General features: G+C 43.2%; 1 protein-coding gene across 1 annotated transcript; it reads left to right on the forward strand.

The window, feature by feature from the left end:
- The first annotated feature begins 15142 nt into the window (after positions 1 to 15142).
- MAGEF1 (MAGE family member F1) lies at positions 15143 to 23445 on the forward strand. Its single transcript, XM_053657727.1, is given in 7 exon segments — positions 15143 to 15208; positions 22276 to 22540; positions 22543 to 22659; positions 22662 to 22771; positions 22773 to 22804; positions 22806 to 23044; positions 23047 to 23445. Coding segments are annotated over 7 exon segments (1038 nt in total). The 3' UTR covers positions 23256 to 23445.
- The last annotated feature ends 1195 nt before the right edge of the window (positions 23446 to 24640 follow it).

The raw sequence follows: 24640 nt of genomic DNA on the forward strand, positions 1-24640 counted from the left end.
CATGCAAGAGAGAAACGTAGACCAGTTGCCTTCCCCATGTAAGCAGACTGAGGACGAGCCCAAGCAGGCATGTGCCCCAGCTGGGAGTCAAACCAGCAACAACGCCCGACCAGCTGAGCCACACTGGCCAGGCAAACCGTTGTGGATGTATACCGCACTTCTAGCAAGACCAGTCAGGCACTGAAGTGTGCTGATGTGTGCCTATCTCCTTCCTTCCCGTGTGCAGCCTTAGTGATCAGGAAAATCTTACTCGAATCCAAGGTCCCTTTTCTGACAAAAAAGAGCAATTATTTCAATCTTCCTAGGAAGAGGCAGCTTCTTGGACAGAAAACTAAATTCAGATGGTGGCACCAGGGAGAAGAGGACTCTCATCTCCTTCTCAGCTTCATTCTTTTAGTGGAGCCTTCTGAACTTTCAAGAGGGCAATTGTCCAGGTTTCTGCCCTGAGGCTGGGGCTGCTGGGATGCTTCTGACCACACAAGGCAGCCTCCACACTAGAATAAAGCAAGCCCTGAGCCCTGGAGATCAAGTCACATCTTGTAAACGAGATTATCTGGAGTCATGTTACTCTCTGTTTATCCTTTTTTGTTAGCCCCAACCTGTTGTAAAGGTTAGTCTGAGGGACTTGGTTTCAGCTTCCTTGTGTGTACGTGTTGGGGGAGGGGGGTGTTGTATAACATGTGTGTTGGAGGGTGGGGACACTAGCAAATGTCAATGATGAGAAAACCCAAGGCAAAATTCCAGTCACCTCTTTCCACAGAAATTCTCCCTTCATTGCTAAGCTTGGAGGTGTTGGTTTTAATTCATTAGGAAAGGTGGTAACTCTTCCCCACAGGGTCTCATGGAACCAGGGAGTCCCTAGTTTCAGATGAACCAGGTGAAACACCTAGGAGACTCAAGTGCATGGGCTAAGCCCATAGTCAAGTTACCAAAACTTGAGAATGAGATGAAGGCTGGTCTTGTAGCAGAGACCTAATGTAGGGACCCATCCTGTGGCTGTACAGAGCATACTTGTATCTGTTTTGGCAGGCGAAGTAAGTCCACCAATAATTGGTGGCATGAGCCTGCCTTTTGAAGTGCTCCATCCCTGGGTAAAGTGGATCCACCAAAGCTGGGAACCAATAAGGCTTGACATGTATCACCTACATGTATTTTAGAGGACAGAGAAGAGGCCAAGAAAAAAAAGAACAAATATACAAATAAACAAAATAGAGATAAAAAGCAAAAGTATTTTCTCAAGGTTTGTTTCCTATCACTTCGTGTTCTCCTCAAAGCCATGGTGGTCCCAGGAAGTCCCCAAAGGCAGGAGGCATGCTTGGAGTGGACTGGGACAGCCCTGCCTTTACAGGAGAAACTGCCAAAGTCATCTCCAAATGTCCAGAGGAATGTGACCTAGAAGGCAACAGAGACCTGAGACTTGGAGCTGCTCTCTTTAGCAATCCCAGCAGCCTTTTGAACACCCCTGACGCCTTACCATCTGGCCTTCTCCTTCGCAGAGCGCTCTCCCCAACTTGGGGCACATTTTGAGAGAGAACCAGAGGTGGAGACCAACCGCTAAGTGTGAATACAGATCTCACAAAGCCAGTGCACTCACTCAGTCAATGGTTCTCAGCCCTGCATGTACATTAGAATCACCTGCAGAGCTTAAACACACCCAGGCCTGCTCCCCTACCCCGCCAGAGATTCTGACTTAATTGGTCTGGCAAAGGACCCAGGAGTGGATATGCTGTATAAACTCCCCAGGTGATTCTAATGTGCAGCCAGAGTTGGGAACTACTACATTATACAACAGGAGAGGCCCTCAGGACCTCACTTAGATCCCAGTTACTCTTAATTTATATATACTTGTAACAATCCAGTTGTCTGGTTTCCTAGCTGGTACACATTAAAAGTAGCATATTTAGAAGGGGGAGAGAAAGGCTACTAATGAAAAGGCACTAAAAGCAGCAAGACATAACAAATGAGAGTCTGATTACAAGTGTAAAGATAGAAAACCTATAAAAAGCCATCACAGCACTGAACCCCTCCTCTTTCCAGCATATGCTATTTATAGTAAGGGCCTCAGAGGATGGTTAAATGTGGGGAGGGGGAGGGCTGCAGTGTGAAGGGTAGGTTATTACATTAACTAACTGTCCATGATACTACGGCATATGTTGACAGTTGCTGCAAACACTACCTCATTGAATTCTCATCAGAGCGCTACTCTTAGCCCCATCAGAATTATTGCCCCATTTTACAGAAGAAGAAACCAAGACTCAAGGGCTCACTCAAAGTTGCACATGCATTGAGCTGCAATGCTGGGATCTGAATGTCAAATGTCAGTTAGTTTGACTCAAAAGCACACATATATTGACAAATGCCATTTCCACCTTTGTATTACTATAACTGATATTTCTAATACCCCAAAGTGTAAAGCTGGGTTATCCCTTAGCATCCAGCTATATAAGTTGTTGATTTTTAAAATAGTTATACACACACACACTTTTTTTATTTAGTTATTTTTCAAGTACAGTTTTTTTGTCTATTTCTCCCATCCCAGCCCGCCCCCCGCCCCGTGCTCCCCACCTCCCTCCCATTTCCACCCCCCTTAGTTCTCGTCCCTGTGTCCTTCCTATTTGTTCCTCCAAATCCCTCCCTGTTTTTCCCCTTAAATTCCCTCCCCTCTCCCCTCTGGTCACTGTCCCCTTGTTCTCTACTTCAGTGTCTTCGTTTTTATTCTGCTTGCTTGTTTGTTTTGTTGTTTAGCTTCCTGTTAAAGGTGAGATCATATGGTATCTGTCTTTCAACACCTGGCCTATTTCACTCAGCATAATGCTTTCAACACACACTTTTTAACAGTGATGAAAGAACAAGGTATCTATTTGGAAAATAAATAAATAATAAATACAAGTTATTTCCCAGCTCACACCATTCATCAAAATGAATACCAGATGGATAAAGATGGAAATGAAACCATAAAGGTACTAGAAGAAAATATAAGTGAATATTTTATAATCTTAAGATAGAGGAGCACTTCTAAACATGTCAACAAAAGCAGAAACCATAGAGGAAAAGATTGATAGATTTGACTACATAAAAAATTAAAAACTTCTGTACATCAAAAAACCACCATAAATTGAAAAAATATTCAACCTCACTAGCATTCAAAGAAAGGCAAATTAAAACAGCAATGAGAGACCACTTTTTTTGTTGTTGATCAGATTGGCAATGATTAAAAAGAATGATAATACTGAGAGTTGGCATGGGTGAGGGGAAATCAGCACTCATACATGCTGTCGGAGGGAGTGTAAATTGGTACAATCTTTCTGGAAGGCATTTTGGCAATATGTATGAAAAAAAAAACCCAAGAAGGCACATACCTTTTGACCCAGTAATTTTGTGTATAAAAATTTTTATCCAAAGAAAAAAACTGATCCATTACACATGCACATGCATGTAAAATACGTGCAAGAATTTTACTCACTGAGGCACTCTTTGGAAAATTGGAAGCAACCTACATGTTTAACAAAAGTGAATCAGTCAAATAAATTATGCCCTATGCATAAGGAGCAATATTATGCAGCTACCAACAATGATGCAGTATGGGTAAACAGGCCAATGGAACAGAATAGAGCCCAGAAACAGACCCAAATATATGTGAGAATTGGATATATGATTAATATCAAATCAGTGAGGAAAAAACAGACTTTTTCATAAATGGCATTCAGTTAACTGGGAAAGGTTAGAGGCTAGACCAGTATTTCACATAGTACACCAGGATAAATGTCAACTGATTTAAATGCACAAAACAAAATAATAAAATTACTAGAATAACAGAGCTCCTTAACAGTCTTGGAGTACCTTTCTTACTGCTTCAAAATCCAGGAGTCATGTATATAGTATTCTAACTTCTATATAAGAACCAACAGGGCAGACTCCCAGTCAGGATGACAGTGTAGGCAGACATGCTCACCTCTTTGCACAACCACATCAAAATTACAACTAAAATATAGAACAACCATCACTCAGAACCATCAGAAATTGAGTTGAATGGAAGTCTGACAACTATGGAATTAAAGAAACCACATCCACCCAGACAGGTAGGAGGGGCGCTGATGTGAACTAGGCTAGTCCCAAACCCACATGTGGTGGATGAAAATTTGGGAGAGATAGCTCAGAAGTGAGGAATCCCAGCCCCCCACCAGGCCCCCAAGACCAGTGTTCCAGTGCAAGGAAGATAAGTTTCCACAAATACCGACTGCAAAAACCAGTAAGGATTGAGTTGATAGAAGAAACTTCTGGAGCCCAAAGCGGGTCCTCTAAGAGAACCCACATATGGACTCAATTACTAAGACTCACTCCCTTGGGGCTCCAGCACTATGGTAGCAGCTTGAAAGGCACCAGTGGCATAAAGGGAGTTACTGAAGTGTCAGGCATCAAAGTGAGCAGAGGCCATTGTCCCTTTCTAAACCCTCTCCCGAAAGAGCTGGCAAGCTGATGCCAAATCTGAGACACCATCAACCTGGCTAACGCTGTTTGAACCACCTTGGAGAATCCCAGACACTCTGTGGCCACTCAATATACAGGCCCACCCAAGTTGCTTTTCCACATGAATGGCTGGTCTTGGCTCATACTTCATGATTTCCTAAACCCTATCAAACAAGCAACAGCTAAGTGGCTCCAGGCTCTGCACTAGCAGTAGCCAGCCTAAATTCACAGCTTGGCTTCACCTGGAATCTCCAAACCCAGCACAAGTAGCAGACATCTCACATTGCTTTATATCTCAGGCAGGATGGCCCCACACAAAACATAGGTGGGGGCTGACCTTGGCCTGCACCATACAGGAACACCCAGGGCCAGCACACCCATGTCAGAGCACCATCACCCTGCCCTTGCAAAGCTGATACTCCCTAGAGGGCAGAGGTTGGTGGTCAGTGAAAACAGTCAGTCCTTGAAGCTGACTGGCCTGAGTAAATCCCCCCCACTGACCTGACAACAGAAATCAAGGCTCAACTACAAGAGGAGGGTGTACTCAGCCCACACGAAGGGCACACCTTGAGTACCCAGCTTGGATGATAGGGGGGTTGTGTCAATGGACCCTACAGGACACCTACTACATTAGGCCACACTACCAAGACAGGGAGTCATAGCAGCTGTACCTAATACACAGAAACAAACACAGGGAGGTTGTCAAAATGAGGAGACAAAGAAACATGGCCCAAATGAAAGAACAGACCAAAACGCTAGAAAAAGAGCTCAACAAAATGGAGATAAGCAATCTATCAGATGCAGAGTTCAAAACACCAGTTATTAGGATGCTCAGGGAAATTAGTGAGGATCTCAGCAGCATAAAAATACCCAGTCAGAAAGGAAGGATACACTAATTGAAATAAAGAATAATTTACAGAAAAACAGCAGTACAGTGGATAAAGCTGAGAGTCAGCTCAGTGACTGGGTACATAAGGAAGCAAAAAACAACCAATCAGAACAATGAGAAGAAAAAAGAATCCAGACAAATGAGCATAGTATAAGGAGCCTCTGGGACAACTTCAAGTGTTCCATCATTCACATTACAGCAAAAGGGAAAGAAGAAGAGCAAGAAATTGGAAATCTATTTGAAAGAATAATGAAAAAACTTCCCTGATTTGGTGAAGGACATAGATATGCAAGTTCAGGAAGCACAGAGAGTCCCAAACAAGATGGTTGCAAAGAGGCCCACTCTAAGACACATCATAATTAAAATGTCAAAGTTTAAAGATTATGAGAGAATCTTCAAAGCAGCAAGAGAAAATAAGTCAGTTACCTACAGGAGAGTTCCCATAAGACTGTCAGCTGATTTCCCAAAAGAAAAGTTTGCAGGCTAGAAGGGAATGGCAAGAATGCCATGAAAAGCATTTCAAAGTCATGAAATCAGGGACTTGCGGCTAGATTGCTCTACCCAACAAAGATACCATTTAGATCTAAGGGCAGATAAAGAGCTTCCCAGACAAGAAAAAACTAAAGGAGTTCCTCATCACCAAACCATTATTATATGAAATGTTAAAGGGACTTCTTTAAGAAAAAGATCAAAACTATGAAGAATAAAATGGCAATAAATGCATGTCTATCAACAATTAAATCTAAAAAACAAACTAAGCAAACAAAAAAAAACAGAGACAAATTGTGACTACAGAGAGCATTTTGATGGTTGCCAGAGGAGAAAGGGGTTTGAAGGGATGGGTGAAGAGGTGAGGGGATTAAGAAGTACAAATAGGTAGTTACAGAATAGCAATAGGGATATAAAGTACAGTATAGGAAATGGAGTAGCCAAAGAACTCATACACAGGACCCATGGACATGAATAATGGTGAGGGTACTACCTGGTAGGGGTGGGGTGCTGGGTGTCAGGGGCGTAAAAGGGAAAATTAGGACAACTCTAGTAGCATAATCAATAAATTATAATTTAAAAGAATAAATAAATAAAAATTTAAAAAAAGAAATGACAGGGCATATGTGGTTGCACTTTCTTGTATTTTCAAAAAGAAGCACTGTAGCTATTAAAAGCAGTGACCTACGGGAGGAAAAATTACCCATGTCTATCCATGAAGGGGGACATGGGTAGAAGCAAGAATTCTCAATGTATACTTTTTTATGCTGTTTTAATTTTTGAACTATGTGAAAATATTGTCTATTTTTAAAAAGAAATTTATTTTAATACATGATGATACTGACTCATTTGTGTTGACATGATGAAAGATTTTCAAAATGGATTTAGTGCATAAAGTAGGTCACAAAAATATATTGGGAATAATCTAAATTTTGTTTTATAAAATCATATCTATATATAGGGAAATAAGAAAATCTAGAAAGACCTATTTAAAAATATTAATAGTAGTTATCTCCAGTTGGGGAGGATTTAGGGTTATTTATTTTAATTTTAATCTCTATTTTCTAACTTTTGTACAACGATCACATTTTATTTCTACAATTATAAAACGAGGAGAAAAACTTACCTTAAACAAGCCTCAAAGAAAAATAATCAGCCAGGAAAGACTTTCAATGTGACAAAGAATTTAAGATCCTTAATATTTAAAGAACTGTTGCAAGAAAATAACAAAAAGAAGAATGCTCCAGAAAAAACTCCAATGAACCACAATAGGATAAATAAATGTTTGTATACTTGAACGACGTATCATTAGAAGGTACTAAAACAATGTTGAACACTGTTTAATGACAAGGACAGCCATACATATTATGAAGAAAAAGAGGGCTGGCAAATAGTCTCATTTTAATAAAATTGCACCTATACCCAACTTATAGGCTCTACTTTATTCACGTGTTGGATATAAACATATGCATAGAACAAACCTCTAAGAATGGACTTTGAAAGGTAAACAGGTATGATTTCTGGATGGTAGGTGTACAGGTACTTAATTTTTTTCTTATCTTAACCTCTATTTTTCTGCAATAAAATTATTTGTATAACATAAAAGGAAATATTATTTGCAATACTGCTTTGTGAAATATTTAGCCACAAGTAAGTTTACCATGTTGTATTTAAAAATGAAAAGCTAAAAACCTAAACATATAATAATAGGCATTAAAGATGACACAGGGTCTGTGGGATATTTTCAATCGCAAATGATTATATTACTTATAAATGTTTATAAGTATAAAAGACCCATAATATGTGAAGAAACATGCATATATAAGCAGTATAAACAAGATAACTCCATTAAAAATTAAAATGTATGTGCTTGGAAAACTTGGTGGAGGATACAAATCAAGATATTTGTTAACTATATCTGAGTGGTAGATTTAAGAGTATTTGAGTTTGGGTTTTGTTTTTTTCTTCCTGATGGTCAGGACTTTCCTCAATGCTCTACAACCAACAATCCCTTCTTTAAAAAATACAGCATTATATAATTTTTAAATAAATTTTATTGATTATGCTATTACAGTTGTCCCGTTTCCCCCACTTCATTCCCCTCCACCCTGCACACCCCCTCCCACCCACATTTCCCCTTTACTTCATGTCTATGTGTCATAAGTTCTTTAGCTTCTACATTTCCCATACTGCCTTGCCCTCCCCCTGTCTATTTTCTACCTACCGTCTATGCTACTTATTCTCTGTACCTTTTCCCCCTCTCTCCTCCTCCCAGTCCCCTGTTGCTAACCCTCCATGTGATCTCCATTTCTGTGGTTCTGTTCCTGTTCTAGTTGCTGGCTTAATTTGCTTTTGTTTTAGGTGTGGTTGTTAATAACTGTGAGTTTGCTGTCTTTTTACTGTTTACATTTTTTACCTTCTTTTTCTTAGATAAGTCCCTTTAACATTTAATATAATGAGGGCTTGGTGATGATGAACTTCTTTAACTTGACCTTATCTGAGAAGTGCTTTATCTGCCCTTCCATTCTAAATGAAAGCTTTGCTGGATAGAGCAATCTTGGATGTAGGTCCTAGCATTTCATGACTTAGAATATTTTTTTCCAGCCCCTTCTTGCCTGTCAGGTCTCTTTTGAGAAATCAGCTGACAGTCTGATGGGAACTCCTTTGTAGGTGACTGTCCCCTTATCTCTTGCTGCTTCTAGGATTCTCTCCTTCATTTTAATCTTGGCTAATGTAATTATGATGTGCCTTGGTGTGTTCCTCCTTGGGTCCAACTTCTTTGGGACTCTCTGAGCTTCCTGGATTTCTCCAGTGTATTGCCTTTGCAAGATTGTGGAAGTTCTCCTTTATTATTTTTTCAAATAAGTTTTCCATCTCTTGCTTTTTCTCTTCTCCTTCTGGTACCCTTTTAATTCAGATGTTGGAAGCCTCTCCTCTTTTTTTTTTTTTTTGAATTCTTGTTTCTTCATTCTGTTCTGGTTGAATGTTTCTTTTTTTCTTCTGGTCCACACCATTGATGAGTCCCAGCTTCCTCCCCATCCCTATTGGTTTTCTGTATATTTTCCTTTATTTCACTTAGCATTGCCTTCATTTTTTCATCTAATTTGTGACCAAAACCAACCAATTCTGTGAGCATCCTGATCACCAATGCTTTGAACTGTGTATCTGATAGGTTGGCTATTTCTTGGTTGCTTAGATGTATTAGCTCTGGGGCTTTGATGTTCTTCTGTTTGAGAACAAAGAACATCGTATACCTGTTACATACGAGGGGCAGAGTCTTAGGTGTTCACCAGAGTGGGGCTAGCCAGTCACTGAGTTGTGATGCTGTATGTGGGGGCAGGATCTGAGAGAAACAATGGTGTTTGCTCTGCTCTCTGCCAGTTTTCAGTCACTTCCCTTGCTACCCACAAGCAAATCGGGCCTTTCTGGGGCTGATGCCTGATAGGTGGGCTTGTGTGCTTTCTAGGACCCTGTGGGTCTCTCCTGGCACCTCAACCCCCACAAATGTTTTCAATTGGTGCTTTTAGGCTTTATTTCCCAGCACTGGGGCCCTGGGTTTATCTGTGCATGAATGTGTGACCACAGTCAGCCAGCCACCTTGCACACCTCACCGAGTCTGCCCATTGCCACCCCTCGCCTGGGATCTGCCAACCATCGCCTGCACACCCAGGTCTGCCAGCCACCACTTTTTCCTGCCTCGACCCCTCTCTGCCAGCCACCAACTCCAGCCCTCTTACTGGTCTGGATGAATGGTTGTCGGACTTTTGTACAGTTCAATTTTCTGTCAGTTCTGGTTGTTTTTTTTTGTTTCTAAATTTTTGTTGTCTTTAGTTCTGGTTGTGTGAGGAGGCACAGCGTGTCTACCTATGCCTCCATCTTTTGGCTGGAAGTCCCCCACATTATAAAATGTTTTAATACTGTATTTTTAAAAGATTTTTACTTATTTATTTTTAGAGAGAGGGGAAGGGAGGGAGAAAGAGCGGGAAGGAAACATCAATGTGTGGTTGCCTCTCATGTGTCCCCCACTAGGGATCTGGCCCGCTACCCAGGCACGTGCCCTGACTGGGAATCGAACTGGTGACCCTTTGGTTTGCAGGCCAGCACTCAATCCACTGAGTCACACCAGCCAGGGCAAATGTTTTAATGCTTTTAAAAAATGACGCTTCAAGAGACAAATTCTAAACTTTTTAAAAAATTGTCCACCCCAAAGGCAAGTCTTGTTACCTAAGGTGGGCCATCTCCATCTACTGATGATTAAGGGGAAATAAAGCTCAGCCTTGGTCCTAAGTTTAGTTCCCTATCCCCTCCTTTCTTTCTTTGAGTGTCTCAACCACAAAGTGTCTGTTGGCCACCATGCTGGATGTGGGCAGAACCTCTCTCCCTCATGAGAACTACTGTTCCAACCACTTGCCTTCTGACAGGTAAGCTAACAAACCTGCTGGGCTTGAAGGTAATTGGGAGGCAGTGGGCAGTAGGCAGTATGGCAGGTGAGGTGGCCATGGCACAGAGCTTCTCTGGAAGGGCCCCTTTTTGGCCCAGACGCAGGCTCTCCCTTGGTTGCTTCTGCTACAGCCTTGGACATCCTAGTCTAATTCTAGTCCATCATTAAAAGGAAGGAGCAGCTTCAGGATGGGGCATCTGTCAAGTGGCTCCCTCCAAACAGGCCAGGGCAAAGAGGTGGGTCCTGAGGCCTAGGCAGCCCCCTGGGCCCTTTGAGTCTCTTGAGTTTATTGAAATAGTTTCTTGCTGGTCTCCTGCCCTCTGTCCCTGCCCTGTCCAACCTATTTTCCAAGCCTTTGGCAGGCTTCTTGAAATACACCTAATTATTTTATACCTGGGATCAAAACCTTCTATTCAAAACTAGTACATCTCAAACTTTCCTACTGAAATTCACCAACAGCAGACAAAAGAAATGCCTTCAGTTCCCCCGAGGGACTGTGTAGCCTGAAGCTACTGCCAGCACAACCAAGCTCTCTTTGAAGTCTTCTGTTTTCTCTTAAAAATTCATGAGAATTTTGCATGATATATCTGAATTTCTTTTAATACAAAGATGTTTAAAATTATTCACCTTAAGGAAAATTGATGTTCCTGAAAGAAATACTGTGTTTATCCAGAGGCTCAGCTATCCTCCTTTATACGATAGTATAAAATCCAGACTCCTGACAGGCAGGGCTCTTTACAGTGTGGCCTCACAGAGCTTTCTGACTTGCTCCCCCTGCTCCTCCACCCACTCTCCAGTCGCTGAGCCACCTGGACTCTTGTCATTTCCTTCTATGCCAGGTTATTCCCAGACCCTGTGAACCCCACTCTCTGCCTGCTGACAACCCACCAACCTGAAAGGCCTCATGGGGATTCAAACACCACCTTCCACATTAAACCTCCTCTGATGGCCCCTGACTGATATGAAGTGAGAGGTAGAGAGTGATGTCACGAAAACAGCCTGTACATTGGAATCAGAAGGCTGGCGTTTCAAGCCTGACTCCAACTGTAGATACTGGACAAATGACCTGACTCTCTCAGCTATTATCTGTAAAATGGGGAATAGTTATGCTTCTCTCACAGGCCTGTTATAGAGACTCAGTGAGATTCAAGAGACAGCATAGTGCCCAACACACACTCCCTTCCACTCCTCCAAACTCCTATTGCACTTTACTTATACCAAACATGTAAAGACTGTATGTTTACGTAGTCATTCTCGTTTATAATGACTTATTTCCCCCAAATAGATCAATGGTTCCCAAAGTCCCCCCAAAAGATTCTCATATTACCTGTATGATCTCATGGCTTAAAAGATTTTGGTCATTAAATGACATACATTTATGAAATAGCAGCCTGCTTTTCTAAGTTCTCTATCTTATTAAGCATTTTTGAATATGGAGAGCTGTCCCAGCTTTTCCTCTGCTGCCTAACTTTAGGGACTTAGGAGTTGGGAGCCACCCACAGAGACCATAAACACCTCGAGACTACAGCTCTGTCTTCACACTTCCCATGGCACCTTACTCAGGGCCCTGCATTTAGAACACACCTAGTAACTGCGTGTGGCATAAACAGAAAGTTTCACACAGAGGACAGGAGGGGAAAGCCCTGTCTACATTAGCCAGTTTGTGTGCAGAAAGGGGTCATTGTTACGGGAGGCAGGGCTAGAGGCAAGCCCTGCTCCCCCCACCTGCTGGAGCAGCACCCCCAATTACACCAGCTGGCCTCCAACTTCAGTGTGTGAGAGGATTAAAAAGCACCCTCCCTTCAGTGTCTGGAAACTCCTGTGAGGAAAGTTTGCTGCCCAAAGTTGGCTTTTGACTACAGTCTTAATAAGAGGCCTCAGCAGGCTGTGGCTAGAGAGACAATGTCACTTAGAGGAGCAGCTTGAAGCAGCAGTTAGGAGAAGAATTATTTTAATGAATACATTTCCTTTCAATTGTATGGGAATATCAAGATCCCATTAGAATAGGGAAGCAATTAGAACTAATAGAGATGAATGCACAGTGCTCAGTGCGTATGGAATAACAAGCAGTCAACAAAGGGACTCCGGAGAGCCTGCTCTAATCCCAATGAACTGGCAGCCCACAGAGGAGAAATGGCTCTGTTCAGGGTCTCAAAGACCCTGTCCCATGCATTCTGATCACAGCCAGCAAATGGTGTGAGCTGGGCCTCTGAGGTGGGGGTAGGGAGCCCTTCACCTCGGCCCTGGCCCAGCCTCATGGGTATAGAGATGGGCTGTTGGCAGCCCATTGGCGACAGCCATTCAGACCAAGGCCCTGGCTCCAGGCCAGCCTTGTGCTTGCCCCTCGCACTGGGCCTCATTGTGTCCAGGTGGCAAATACCTTCCCGCCAACTCTCCTTCGAGGTTTAGAGTGGTGGCGGGGGTGGGGGGAGGGGGAAGGACAGTGCAGGAGGGAAAAGGAGGCCTGTGCCCCCTGCATCTTCCCCCCCACTTCCCCCCACCACCACGCTGGCCAGGCTCTGCCTCTCCTCTGCATTGGGTGTTATGTTACAGACACTAGTGAGTCACAGGCAGCCCAAAACTGAAGTACTGCTGCTCACACAATTGCTCTTCAAATAATAACAAACAATTGTCATTATCCAAGTCAGATCAAATCATCTCCCTAGCCACCTTGCCTCAATACCAGCCACACATACAGGACCCATGGCTGCATGCTCCGCCCATTCTGCTGTGACAAAACTGGGCTCCATTTTGCCCCTGGCCCAGAAATTCTGGACAAAGCTCTTCCCCTGAATCCTTCTTTGAGCCAGATTAGCTGCACAGCTGTCAAGACTATCAGGAGAAATAGGAAAGACACAGCAGCTATGCAGTTTGGGGCTACTCAGATCTAGGGTGAGACGATACTCAGCATCTGTGTGAAGAAGGCACTCAAAAGTTTGGAGGACTCTATTGCCAAGTTTAGAAGGAATTCAACAAGATAACTGGCTCCGCACCAAAGCATTCGCTGGCCTTAGATGGAGAGTCAGGACTTGACATTTCTTTATTTAATCTTTTTTGGCCAGACGGTTTTTTCAACCAGGAATGTGTAAGATCATTCCAAAATGTCTGCATAAGAGGCCAGTAACTCTCATTACTGAGATTTTTCTACCACTTCTCTCTAAAAAAAAAAGTCAGTAACATTTTATATTTGTTTCTTAACAGTAGAGCACTTTAAAAGTATGTTTGCATTGTACTTGAACCTCAACATAACTCTGTGGGGATGGGCAAAGCAAGGGTTGTCAGGCCTTAAAGATGAAGAAACAGTGGCCCAGAGAGGTTAGGTCTCCTGCACAAGAGGGCAAGGAGGGATGCCAGAACTCAGGTCTTCTGAGCTAGTTTAGTGCTTTGTTCTAGGATATACCGTTTCTATGTCCTCAGTGCTGGACACTTTCAGGGCAATTCACCCTATAGTTCTGCTTTTTCAGTGCAACTCCCACGGTGGACTTCCAAAGACTCTAATCTATGCTACAAGGATCATCCTTCAACAAGGTTTCAGCCTTGGCTTCGTGGCTCAATTGCTTAGAGTGTCATCTAGCACACCAAAAGGATGTAGGTTGGATTGCTGGTCAGGGCACATATGTAGGTTGCGGGTTTGATCCCCATTTGGGGCGGGTATGGGAGGCAACCAATCAATGCTTCTCTCTCACACTGATGTTTCTCTCAATCTCTCCCTCCCCCTCTAAAATCAGTAAACATATCCTTGGGTAAGGATTTTTTTTTAAAGGTTTCAATATAATAGTCATCAAAGTATTTGTTTCATTGCCCTTCCCCCCAACCCCACCCCCACCAAAGAGATATATATTTCCTCCCTTTTCATAGCTTACGTAAGAACTTCCTGTTTTTTAAACCATGCCTTATTTTTTAATCCTCACCTGAAGATATGTTTTTATTGGTTTTAGAGAGAGAAGAAGGGGAAGAGAGAGAAAGGAACATCGATGTGAGAGAAACATCAATCAGTTGCCTCCCATACATGCTCCAGCCAGGGATTGAACCCACAGCCTTTTAGTGTACGGGATGACTCTTCAACCAGCTTAGCCACCCAGCCAGGGCAGGACGGCTTTCTTAAAAAAGTAAATTTATGGAGGTGACATCGGTTAATAACACATAATCTTCAGGTGAACATTATAATTCAACATCTGTATATTCTACTGAACACTCACCATCTAATGCCTAGTTTCCTTCCCTTACCATATATTTGACTCTCTTTACCCCACCAGGTCTACCTTGTCCAGTACAACACAGGCACAATCAAAACCGGAACAAAGATGGTCTAGATCCCTTCCAGTGTAACACTAGAGCATCCAGATATAGGCAAGTGGTAAAGTAGTCCATTCCCCTGTCATATCCCTTACCCACCACCTATAGCTAAAGGCCTAGTCATTGAATTTTTCACCCCATTTCACCTCCGTGGTGACACTCCTTATGGTGCAGACCATGGTGAGTACCACTGAGCAGCATGTGAACAAGGAACCATGAATTCCGCAGCATGACCTCACAGCCTCATCCTTTACGGCCTGGCCAGCTGACGACGCACCCCTCTCAGCAGAGTCAGGCCCCCTTGGACCTGAGTGAGGGGTGCTGCTGGGAGCCAGCTGAGGCTCCAGTACTTGCTGAGGGAGATGATCTGGAGCAGTTGGCATACTCAGACACACTCCACAGGCAGAAGTCCCCCTGAAGTGGTGCCGGTGGAACCTGACTTCCTAAGATCTGAGTGTCCTTAGCACAGGTCTCCCATCATGGGCATGCTGTAGTAGAGCCAGAAAGACCTGGGCAGGGTAGTGGAAGTGACACAACAGGAGATCCTGTTGCTGAAAAGCATGCATGAAGAGCTCCACGTGAAGAGCCAGCAGATGGATAAGATCATGGACGGGTTTGAGGAGACTGTGCCCCAAGCAATGGAGGAGGCTCGCTCAGAAACAGAAAGAACTTGCCAAAGCCAGAATCCAGAAGGTTATAAAAGAAAAAGAACAACTTACTACAGATCCAAATCCCATGAAAAACATATTTCTCTGGCCCCTACAAGCAGTTTGAGAAGTAGAAGGAGGTCATCAAAGGCAACTGCAAGAACTAAGAGTCACTCAAGAAGTGCACTGAGGATTACATACTAAGAATTAAGAAACAAGGCCAGAGATTTCATCCACTGAAGACCCACACAGAAGAGAAACTCAAGCAGGCAAACAAGGAGGCCGCCCAGGTGTCCAGCAAGGTCCAAGTAGAGGCCTTGGCCTTCCAGGTAAGCCCAAGAAAGGAGCAGGTGTGCATCCACTTGCTGGAGAAAACTATGATCTGACCAGAATCTTTGACCTCATTTCCAAGACAAAGAAGATCTGATGCGGAAGGCCCTGTTCAATGACCATCCTTCCTCCATCTGACTCTGTTAGAAGATTTTATGTTCTTTTGTCTTTCTCTTGACCTCAACTCATTTTAAAACTAGATTGCTTTAAAAAGAAAACTAACTCCCAGTCAAGATGGTGGATAGGTAAACATGGCTTGCCTCCTCAATGACCACATCAAAATTACAACTAAAATATAGAACACCCATCACTCAGAACCATCAGAAACTAAATTGAAGTCTTACAGAATTAAAGAAACCAGATCTATCCAGACAGGTAGGAGGGGCACAGATGAAGAACAGGCTAGTCCCACACCCACCTGTGATGAATAATAATTCAGGAGGGATATTAGAGAGCAAGGAGTCCCAGCCCCACACCAGGCCCCCAAAACTAGGGTTCCAGTGCCAGAACGGATAACCTCTGGCTTCAAAAACCAGCATGGATTAGTCAGTGGGAAAAACTTCTGGAGTCCCAAGCAGTTCCTCTTAAAGAACCCACACACAGATGCACTCCCTCTGAGCTCCAGCACCACAAGAATAGCAGCTGAAAAGGCACCAGTGCCATACACAAAGGAACTGAAGTGTGTGGCACCAAGGCAGAAGCTGGGGGACAGCTTTCTCCTACACAGAAAGGCAGACAGAGGCCATTGTCACTTTTCTGAGCCCTCCCCCCAAAAGAGCCACAGAGCCAGCAGCAAGAGCCATATCTAAGACTCCATCAACCTGGAAAACACTGTTTGTCCTGCCCTGGAGATCCCCAGACTCCATCCCACCCAATTTATGGGCCTGCCCAAACTTCTAACCATGACTTTTCCACATGAATGGCTGGTCTTGGCTCATACTTCATGATTTCCTAAACCCTATCAAACAAGCAACAGCTAAGTGGCTCCAGGCTCTGCACTAGCAGTAGCCAGCCTAAATTCACAGCTTGGCTTCACCTGGAATCTCCAAACCCAGCACAAGTAGCAGACATCTCACATTGCTTTATACCTCAGGCAAGATGGCCCCACACAAAACACAGACGGGGCTCACTTTGGCCTGTACCACATGGGAAACCCTAGGGACAGCACACCCAGTGGAGAGCTATAGACCATGTCAGAGCACCATCACCCTGCCCTTGCAAAGCTGATACTCCCTAGAGGGCAGAGGTTGGTGGTCAGTGAAAACAGTCAGTCCTTGAAGCTGACTGGCCTGAGTAAATCCCCCCCACTGACCTGACAACAGAAATCAAGGCTCAACTACAAGAGGAGGGTGTACTCAGCCCACACGAAGGGCACACCTTGAGTACCCAGCTTGGATGATAGGGGGGTTGTGTCAATGGACCCTACAGGACACCTACTATATTAGGCCACACTACCAAAGCAGGGAGTCATAGCAGCTGTACCTAATACACAGAAACAAACACAGGGAGGTTGTCAAAATGAGGAGACAAAGAAACATGGCCCAAATGAAAGAACAGACCAAAACTCTAGAAAAAGAGCTCAACAAAATGGAGATAAGCAATCTATCAGATGCAGAGTTCAAAACACCAGTTATTAGGATGCTCAGGGAAATTAGTGAGGATCTCAGCAGCATAAAAATACCCAGTCAGAAAGGAAGGATACACTAATTGAAATAAAGAATAATTTACAGAAAAACAGCAGTACAGTGGATAAAGCTGAGAGTCAGCTCAGTGACTTGGTACATAAAGAAGCAAAAACAACCAATCAGAACAACAAGAAGAAAAAAGAATCCAGACAAATGAGCATAGTATAAGGAGCCTCTGGGACAACTTCAAGTGTTCCATCATTCACATTACAGCAAAAGGGAAAGAAGAAGAGCAAGAAATTGGAAATCTATTTGAAAGAATAATGAAAAAACTTCCCTGATTTGGTGAAGGACATAGATATGCAAGTTCAGGAAGCACAGAGAGTCCCAAACAAGATGGTTGCAAAGAGGCCCACTCTAAGACACATCATAATTAAAATGTCAAAGTTTAAAGATTATGAGAGAATCTTCAAAGCAGCAAGAGAAAAGAAGTCAGTTACCTACAGGAGAGTTCCCATAAGACCGTCAGCTGATTTCCCAAAATAAAACTTTGCAGGCTAGAAGGGAATGGCAAGAAATATTCACAGTCATGTAAAGCAAGGGCTATGGCCAAGATTGCTCTACCCACCAAAGCTATCATTTAGATTGAAGGGAAGATAAAGAGCTTCCCAGACAAGATAAAACTAAAGGAGTTCCTCATCACCAAACCATTATTGCATGAAATGTTAAAGGGACTTCTTTAAGAAAAGGAAGATCAAAACATGAACAATAAAATGGCAAAAATATACATATCTATCAACAACTGAATCTAAAAAACAAATAGGCAGCAAGAAAAACAGACAGAATCATAGATACAGAGAGTGTTTTGATGGATGCCTGATGGGAGGAGGCTGTGGGAGAATGGGTGAAGAGATGAGGGGATTAAGAAGTACAAATAGTTTGTTACAGTATAGCCCTAGGGATATAAAGTACAGTATAAGAAATGGACTAGCCAAAGAACTGATACGCATGACCCATGAACATGAACAATGGTGGGGGGATTGCCTGAGAGAATGGGGGTTGCTGAGTGGACGGGGGCAAAGGGGGAAAATTGGGACAATTTTAACACCATAATCAATAAAATGTAGTTAAAAATAAAAAATAAAAAGCCGACTAAACAAAATTTCCCTCATATTTTAAATAGAACACCAGATTGGTGATTGTGACATTGGCTCTGGACATCCGAGGCCCTTCTGATACTGGTAGCCTAAGGTGCTGTTCTGCTCCTTGTTCTGTATTCCTTTAGGCAACGTGAAACTCAGGCCTGGGAAGCCTATTGTGTTTTGTGAATTTCAGTGACAAGCTGAACCTAAAGACCATTGGCCATTCCAATGGTTTTGAAAGTATTATGAGATTTGTAGTTAAAAATATCTGGCTCTGGTTGATGTAGCTCAGCTGGTTGCTTCGGTAGATTGAAAGGTCAAAAGTCTGATTTCTTTTTTTTTAAGATTTTATTTATTTATCTTCAGAGGGGAAGGGAAGGAGAGAGGGAGAGAAATATCAATGTATGGTTGCCTCTCCTGGGTCCCCTGCTGGGAACTGGCCTGCAACCCAGGCATGTGCCCTGATTGGGAATTGAACTGCAATCCTTTGGTTCACAGGCCCGTGCTCAATCCACTGAGCTACATCAGTCAGGGGCAAAAGTCTGATTTCTGGTCAGGGTACATACCAAAGTTGTGGGTTCAACCCTTGTCAGGGCATGTAGGAAGAGGCTGCCAATCAATGTTTCTCTCTCACCTCGATGTCTCTCCCCCTGCCCACCTCTCTTTTTCCCATTCCCTCCCTACCTTCTTCTTTTTCTAAAAGCAATGAAAAATTGTCCTTAAGTGGGGATAAAAATTAAAATCTGAGCTAGGTTTGGCATTTCCATTTATTCACTGGGTAACTCTAGGCAAGTTAATTTCCCTGAGCCTCAGATTCCCCTTCTATAAAATAAGAACAAAAATACATTCCTCAGTTCTGATCACAAGAAAAAAAATAATTTTGTAACTATGTGTGGTAACAGATGTAAACTAGACTTACTGTGGTGATCACTTTACAATATACACAAATATAGAATCATTATTCTGCTATATACCCACAACTAATATTATGTCAATTATACTTTAATAAAAAAACTTTTGTTTTTATAATTTTGAGGTATATTTATATACTGTGAGGTGCATATATATTAAGGGCACAGTTTGATAATTTTTGACAAATGTATACTAACCCCCAATCCAAGATACTAAATATTCTCATCATCCCAGAAAGTTAATGCATCTCTTTCCAGTCAACCCCACTCCACTGTTCTGATGTCTATCACCACAGATTAGTTTAAACTATCTTGAACAGTAGATTAAATATAATCACATTGTATGTAACCTTTTGTATCTTCTTTTGCATCTTTTCTTGCTCAACATGACTCATCCACATTTTGTCAGTAGTTTGCTCCCTGTTTTGATGAGTAGTGGTATATTATTCATTCAGTTTTCTAAATTGTTATATTATTGCTAATGTGTCCTTCAAAACTCTTTCCATTTAATGTATCTCCTGCGTGGTATTTTCTAGGCATATATTTTCTGCATATCTCCTTGGCAATGCTTGATATGAGAAAGTTAAGTGAACAATTTTAAGTCTAGTGTAATCATCTTAGGAAGGAGTGTCTCTCTCTACCTTAAGGAGAAACAGATAACCAGGCAATTCAGTGTGGCAGTCCTGAGTACAGTCTTCCAAAGAGATGATCTGGGTTCCCATTTCCGGTCCAGCACTGAACAGATGGGTGGTTTGGGACAGGTGAGTTACCCTCTCTGTGACTGTTTCCCGTTTGTAAAATGAAGATAATAATACCTTCCTAATAGGAATTTATGAGGACTAAATTATACTGTACATAAAATGTTTGGCACAATGGAAACTAATAATAGCCTCAAGCTTGACTATAATAAACATCTTCCTGCTTCACTTACACACTTTCGAATTTTGTAAATCATATAGTATAATTGAGTATATATTTTCAGAAATTTTTAAAATGAAGTTCATAATTATATCTAGGAAAGTCTAATTGTTAGATATTTACTTAAAATAAATGTTATTTCCTATGTAAAAAGTAAAGCCTCCTATCATTTATTCAGTGAAAATTATATACTGAGTGCCAACTCTGAGGGGCTCTTCAAAAAAGTTAAAGACACAGCCCTAGCTTGTAGGATGTTTGGTTTTGGTAAAAACATAACCACAAAAATAATTATAATACAAAGTATGGTCAATAATGATAATAATAACTAATACCTATTAATATTGTGTTAAGTCTTTGGAATTATACTATATGGTTCAAATCTCAGTCATATTATGCTGGGAAAGTTATTTAACCTTTTTCTGTGTTACTTCACTTGTAAAATAGTGATAATAACACCACTTACCTAGGAGTAAACCAGTCAATACATGTGAATACTTAGCACAGTATCAGCACATTAAAAATGCAATAAGTAGTAGTTAACATTTATTGAACATTCAGTTTTTGCCAAGCACTCTGTTAAATGCTTCATACACATAACTTCACATAATCTCCACAATGTTGTTTCTAATATTATGCCCATTTTACTGATAAGGAAACTGAGGAGCAGGGAGTTTAGGTAACCTGCCCAAGATAACATAGCTAGTAAATAACAAATGCCATAGGAAGGACATATCGATAAAATAGGGATGATGATAATAGTACTTACCTTAATGAGAATTAAACAAATTAATATTTGAAAAGCAGATTACAACAGAGCCTAGCGCAGAATAAGGTCTATTTAAGTGGATGCTAAATAAATACAAATTGCTATGGTGATTCACAGATGGCAATAAATAACCTCCATGCATGCAATGGAGACTAAGGAAGGCCTTGGAATGATGACACTTCAGCTGAATCCTAGAGAGAGAGGAGAGGGGAGGGGAGGACAGGAAAAAAAGAAAGAGACAGGAAGTGGAAGAAAGCTCAGAGTAGGGTATGCAAAAAGAAAAATGGGAGTAGTTAGATTTGATTAGGTTAAAAATCTCACCTTTCCGGTCAGGGTGTCCAAATTCTATCCCGTGGGCCCTATGAGGCTCAGGATGGCTATGAATTCGGCCCAACACAAAATCGCAAATTTAATCAAAACATTATATTTTTTTGTGATTACATGTCACAATGTATTTCATGTGTGGCCCAAGACACCCCTTGTTCTTCCAAGGTGGCCCAGAGACAACAAAAGTTTGGACACCCCTGCTCGACCAGCTATACAATATATCTCATCATTTTCCTTTCGTCCCCCTATAATCTGCTACCCTTACCCCTTCCTCATCTATTTTACAGTTTTTATGGAGTGTCTCAACATGCTGTTCTAGGAGCTAAAGATACACCAATGAACAAGACAGGCCAAATCCCACTTCCTGTTCTGCACTGTAATAATACTCCGAACTGGATTCCCGGCTTTTGGTCCGCCCTGCTCAGATCCATCCTCCACACTGCCATGAGAAGTACATACTGGTCCAGGTATTTTCCCGGTGTGTTCAGAATTAGTTTCATCCTCCCTAGCATTCTGTTCAAAACCTTCACTAATTATCCAGAAGACTTATCTCCCAGCTATTCACCTCCATGCACTCTGCACTTGGGCCAGAGCAAATCACTCAAAATCCTAGATACACACACTTACAAATAAGCACCTGCTGAAAGACATGGCTAGAACTCCATCACTGTTGCATCCCTGTACATTGAAACATCCCCCAGTCTGCCTGCCTCGGCTGTGAAAACCCTGGCATCGCCCCTCCAGCTCTCGAGCCTAAAAAGCAGTGAAGAAACGGACACTTCCCCCAGAGACCCGACTACCAAAGTACCCCACCACGCACAGGGGGCCGGTAGGGGAGGGGCTGCGCGCGGCCCGAGGCCGCCATCTTGCCGGGGCAGGCCGGAAGTAGCCCCGGAGCTCACGCAGGGCGGACTGAGGCTGCGCAGTGGCGGCCGCGGGAGTCGGGAACCGGCGGTGTTGCAGGCACCCTTTGGAGTTCTCGGGTGCCACCCGGCAGCCACACTGTGCCTTCGGTCATCTCTCTTAGCCCTCCTCCCGCCGCCCCAGCCGCTGCCAACCGCTCCACTGGGTTTGTGCAGCGGACCGAACATCCCTCGGTCCTTTCGGTGCTCCGCGCCTGCCTTCCCGAAAACTGTTGCAGAACCCTCGGAGCGGGGGTCTCTGCGTCCCTCAGGCAGAGGAGCAGGAGTGTGGCGGCTGTGACTGTGCGACCCCGACCACCTTGCAGAAAGCCCCGAGCCCCCACCAGCGGGAGAGCCCCACGGCGGACCTTGGCGCCAAGAGGGAGGAGGGGCCGCGGAGCCCGCCCTCACCTGGAGAGGCACGTGGGTCTCGGCGTTCAAAGCCTTGACCAGGTGCAGGGCCTGCCGCCCTCCGAATTAGACGGTGGCGGAATTGGTGCCGTATCACTTCCCATAGGTCGCTCCGAAATGGCGAAAAACATTATGGGAGACTTAAAGGATCTTTTCCCTGAGATCATCGCTAGGGCCGCAGAACATCTGTAGTATGCCTTTAGTTTTGAGCTTGAAACAGCTGGGCCACGAGCACCACACATACCCTAACCGACAAACTGAAACCTCCGAAGGAGAAGGATCTGGGAGCGGATAGCCCTAGACTGGGTCTCTTAATGATGATCTTGGGTCTCATCTGCATACAAGATAATAGAGCCAAGGAGGCACAGGTTTAGGAGGGGCTGAGTCGGTTGGGGGTGTGTCCCTCAAAGTATCACGACCTCTTCGAGCTCCCAAAAGGGCTTTTTAGGGAAGATTTCGTGCAGCAGTGACACCTCGGTTACAGGTGGTGCCTCACACCTATCCACCGGATTGTGAATTCCCTTGGGGTCCCCCAAGCAACCTGGAGACCAGCAAGATGAAAACCTGGAGTTCGTGGCCAAGTTCCATAAAAAAGGAATCCCAGCACTGGCCAGTGCAGTACTGTGAGGCCCTGGCAGAAGAAGCCAGTACGAGGGCTAGGGCTAGGGCCAGGGCTGGCATCGGGCCCTGGTGAGAGCCAAGGAAAAGGTGGTCAGTGAGAGGGTGGGGCGGTCCTGGGAGTGGAAGCTACTGTTTGATTCTTAAGTAGTGTAAGGTGAGAGGAGTGTTATTTCTATAAGAGTTGTATTTGTGTGACTAGAACTGAAGTTTTGTATCTTGCTAGATTTTGTGACATTTAATATATTACAAAATTAATGTTTAAATGGAAGTGGTCTACTTTTTGTCTTAAGATTTCGTTGTTGAGTTTTGCTGTTTCTGTAAAATGGTTTGAAACACCTTGTATTTTATTCTGTGATCTTAGACTATGCAGCATTGTAGTCCGGTACTTTAATAGTTTGAAGGAACTCTGCAGTATGATGATCTGGTACCATGAAACAAAAATAGCTGATTGGTGTCTAGTTTCCCAACACTTTTTGTCTGTTGCATAAAGAAAAAAGAATGACATATACCTCTGTTTGCTTAGCCATTATAGTGTCTAGAGAAAAATTAAAGTGCAATAAGAAGTATACACTAGTATACTAAATAAATTAAACATTTGCTGAGCATCACCTTTATTGTGGTGTACTATTTGGGGGATAGAATGTTGAATAAGATAAAGGGCCTCCTTTTCAGAACTGGACAGTAAGTAAATAAACCAGAAATTACAGTGCAGTGAATTGGAGGCTACAGAGGGACGCATAACCTAGCAAGAGTGATTGAGTGAGGCTTTAGTCAGTCCATCAATCTAAAGCCTCACTCAATGTGGGAAGGGGGTGGGGGGAAGGTGAGGTAGGGAAGGAAAAAAGGCAGAAGACTTCGGGGGTGGGAAATGGTATTCAAAATGACTTACGATCACAAATGTTCCTCAGGAACATGAGAAGAAGGCTTGATACATGGCAGATCTGGAAAACACTCTGCTTTTGCCAGTGCTCTTGTTCCAGGGCCATTATCACAGTGCACAAACAACAATGGCAACTATTAGCATTTTGGTCTTTTCCATCCCTTCTCTTACCTTTACACATTTCCCTCTTATACCAAAGCTCTCAGAGACCGAACACTAACAATTCTGGAATAGCATGTAGTGTGGGTGGGAAGGGTACATGTGGTATCCCCTACTACCAAGCAAATCCACTTCAAGATCTCTCCCCTGGTACCAGGAAGCCTAGTCCCCTCATCCATGTTTCTACCTGTCATTCCACCTATCACTTCCTATTTGGAAGAGACTTGGAAGGAATCCCTTACATTCTCGACTAGTCATGAAGGGTCATCTGCATAAGCAGGTCAGGACTCTGTAGTGCCTACCACCTTCACTCTAGGGATAAATCCTGCAGAATGGGTACATAGAATATCAGGGAACCTGGAGGAGTGGTAACCAAACCAGAGATGAGTGTTAGGTTAGTTGTGAAACTGTACAGCTGC

The sequence above is a fragment of the Artibeus jamaicensis genome, unplaced genomic scaffold (assembly GCF_021234435.1).
Source record: "Artibeus jamaicensis isolate MK-2021 breed Jamaican fruit bat unplaced genomic scaffold, CSHL_Jam_final scaffold_474, whole genome shotgun sequence".
Taxonomy (NCBI): domain Eukaryota; kingdom Metazoa; phylum Chordata; class Mammalia; order Chiroptera; family Phyllostomidae; genus Artibeus; species Artibeus jamaicensis.